General features: G+C 45.7%; 1 protein-coding gene across 1 annotated transcript in view; it reads right to left on the bottom strand.

Moving 5' to 3' along the window:
• The window catches only part of T265_07590 (hypothetical protein), a gene marked incomplete at both ends in the record, with an annotated part of 6,924 nt that extends 5,000 nt beyond the window's left edge, over nt 1-1,924 (bottom strand). Inside the window, 3 exons of the mRNA XM_009173147.1 lie at nt 561-746; nt 786-1,168; nt 1,822-1,924. Of these exons, the coding sequence (XP_009171411.1) occupies nt 561-746; nt 786-1,168; nt 1,822-1,924 (672 nt within the window). The remainder of the gene's footprint in view (nt 1-560; nt 747-785; nt 1,169-1,821) is intronic.
• Nucleotides 1,925-3,343: the final 1,419 nt, after the last annotated feature.

Genomic DNA, 3,343 nt, shown 5'->3' with positions numbered 1-3,343 from the left:
GATGTGGCATGAGAGTATTGTTAGTTGTGTGAATCGGGTCAAAAAACTGGGAGCATGAACATTATCCCAGCGACAGTCAGCAGTGCAACGAATACGGAATTCATACTAGAGACTATTAAGTGGTGTTTTCGAAATGAGGCCTGGAATTCGGCTCAGGGAGACCAACAGCACAATATCAGTATTTTTGGAGGACAAAAAGCATATGAATGACGAATAGAGTGCAAAACAACGCGGGGAGTGGTGCACCAAACAGGTACACAGTGGGCAAATGTGAACACTAGTATAAATGGAAGGCACTTTAGTCAGCGAGAATGTCAGTTGAGAATGTTCATAGGGTTCGCATTCAACGCGCAGGTGTTCTAAGATGAGGTACCACGCGTTTAAGAACCTCGGTAGGAATGATGGCTGAGATAGTTATTATCCGCACCACCCTCAAACACGAGTATATAAACAATCTACCTATCTAAAAAAACGAGGTGTGAAATACTCCCAAATGAACTGTTTCGTGAGAGGTGCAATTGGAAACTCAGTGCTATGCGAAGATTGTACAGAAGGCTTACCTCTGTTTTAGAAAGTTGACCCCGCAATGCTTCTTTTACCGAAGCGGCTGCTTCTTGTACTCTCTTTTTATGGAGCTGCATTTCGAACCGGCGATCATTTGCCAGCTTAACTTCGTTGGCAATGTGAGTCAGTATGGATTCCACTCTATCAAGCCATGTGTTCATAGTAGCATTCAGTTCGGGGATCTGAATTATTTCAGTGGTCCGATCTAATCAGTCACCCACCTGTTCAATGCGAACATCACGGCCGATTGCTGAGTCGACCTCCAGCAGAGCACGCTGCTGATCCAATTTGCCAGTCAATGCGTCTAGATAGAAAAGCTCGATAATCAAATCCTCTAATTCTCTGGAAGATTCCACGTCAAGCTTTTTAAAAAGGGATTCGTATGGGATCAATTTCCGTGAATGGGCCTCGTCGATTATCGATAGCTGCTTCAGTTTTCGAATCTGAGCAGAACTCAGTTCAGGATATTTAGTCGGTTCAGCCAAATACGTTTCAAAAGACCCATAGCAGAAGAGATTTAACAAATCAGCAAAAGCAGCATGTGGACCGTGCGACAAATTTCGTACACAAGGGTGATCTAAGAACTCGCCAAAAACAAACAGTCCTACAGGAAACGTTGATATTGAAAAAAGTGGTTCTAACCTGGGGCTTCCGTAGCGGCAATAAGCGTTTCAATTAACACGTTAGGGTTATCAGTCTGCAGCTGGTTTAAGTAGAATTCAAGCCTGTCGGCTGACATTTAGGCCCTGGTTTGGGGAGCGTGTTGTTGAAGAATAAGCCGGCTGAAAAACCGAAGATATTTGACTTCGATGACTGAAGTATCAAAGTGAGATGGACAATGAAACTGCAAAAGAATGGTATAAAACAGTCCAGTCTCGCGTCAAAGGACTCTAGTCTTAATTCGTGTGAACCACACACCACAGATGGATTCGTAATGTAGTATACGGTGTTTGTCAGTTTGATTGACTTATAGTATTAGTGACGGCTGACATTTAGGCCCTGGTTTGGGGAGCGTGTTGTTGAAGAATAAGCCGGCTGAAAAACCGAAGATATTTGACTTCGATGACTGAAGTATCAAAGTGAGATGGACAATGAAACTGCAAAAGAATGGTATAAAACAGTCCAGTCTCGCGTCAAAGGACTCTAGTCTTAATTCGTGTGAACCACACACCACAGATGGATTCGTAATGTAGTATACGGTGTTTGTCAGTTTGATTGACTTATATGTAAGTATTAGTGATGTACAACCTCGCTTACTGGGCTTTGGCTCACAAGCTTTATTTCTGTTTTCCATCCACAGAAATCGTCGTGAACACCCGCCTTCGGAATCACTTTCCCCTGGTGCTTCCATAGCGTGCATATTACAGTAATGACAAAACCGGTTGAGTGGCCCTTGATGCAATCAACGAGTGGCTGTTTAATGTTCTTTGTTATGGCCCGCCACGCCACCACAACCCCTTTAAAGACGGAATTCTTAATCGTTCAGACTAGCCACTGTTTATTTTTTTTCAAAACCAGCGAGCTCACTAGATTTCAACTTAACCTAGGTTCTCTTGGTAGAAACCCTATCCCTTCCTCGCTCAGCATAAGAGGGGTAAGTCACCATCACTTCTATATCCGCGGCCTGGGTAATACCCCAACAGCTCAAGGTCATCGGGTCGTGCCTGAGATTCACGGTGACATACATCGATTCACATATTGATACACAGGATCGAGGCTTTTGTCCAAGTTTCCCGGGTCGATTTTGTTTTTGTCGATCAGTGGCTGTCGTTCACCTGAAAGGCACAAGTGAAAAAAGAGTGTAGCACTGCCCTTTATGTTCTCAGCGCGGGACAGTATGCTTGCCAGCGCGAGGATTCGCATAAATAAATGTCTAATAGTGCTTTAAAGTGGGTTCTAGAAGGAGCGTGGGCAACAATCGGAGGAAGGCCATTCTACTCACCTACTGCCCGAAATGAGAAAAAATTTTGTCTGATGAATGTGTGTGCTCTGAGTTTGAAAATTTTCTTACTATGTCCCCGCCGCGTTTGCTGGGTCAACGGTGAAAAGCCTATTGGCCAAGCTTTGTTCAAACAGGACAAAATTAAGAATTAGGTCCCCTCGGAGGCGACGGTACTCCAGGGGAAAGATATCAAGCATCGCGAGACGCGTTTCGTAGTCCACGGATTTGAGGCCGGTAACCATTTTCGTAGCGGCCCGCTGGACACGCGCAATGAGGGTGACGTCTTTCGTGCGTCCTGGGTAGACAACTTGGTTAGCGTACTCCAGGAGCGGTCTGACGTGGGCTCCATATAGTATTTGAAAGTCCATGCGAGTAATACGGAAGAAGGTGCGTCGGATCATCCGTGAAACGGCGAATGCCTTTTGGGCCGATTTCTCATGGTGCAGTGAGGACAAGTTTGAGGGGACCCACATTCCCAAATCCTTTTTGGCGTCTGTCCCGATGATGTTTCCTGGTCCTTTATCACCATGCATAACAAAGGTATTCGCTGAGTCCCCTCCAAACGACATATGGACTTTACGTCATTCAGAGGAAGGTGCCAGTCCAACGACCACTGCTTGGCAGCGTCTACATCCATTTGGAGAGCACGGGCATTGGAACTCCAGGATCTCAAGTTGTCCGCAAAAAGTAGACATGGACTCGCAAGAACATCCGGGAGGTCGTTGACGTAGATCAGAAACAGGAGTGGTCCCAAGACGGAGACTTGAGGAACTCCAATGGAGACCGGCGCTGGAGAGGAATAGGTTGAGCCTATTCTCACTCGGAATGACCTGTCTG

The sequence above is a fragment of the Opisthorchis viverrini genome, assembly GCF_000715545.1.
Source record: "Opisthorchis viverrini unplaced genomic scaffold opera_v5_175, whole genome shotgun sequence".
NCBI classification, from domain to species: Eukaryota; Metazoa; Platyhelminthes; class Trematoda; order Opisthorchiida; family Opisthorchiidae; genus Opisthorchis; species Opisthorchis viverrini.
Note: the sequence above shows the minus strand (reverse complement) of the source record. Positions and strands in the feature narration are given on the sequence as shown.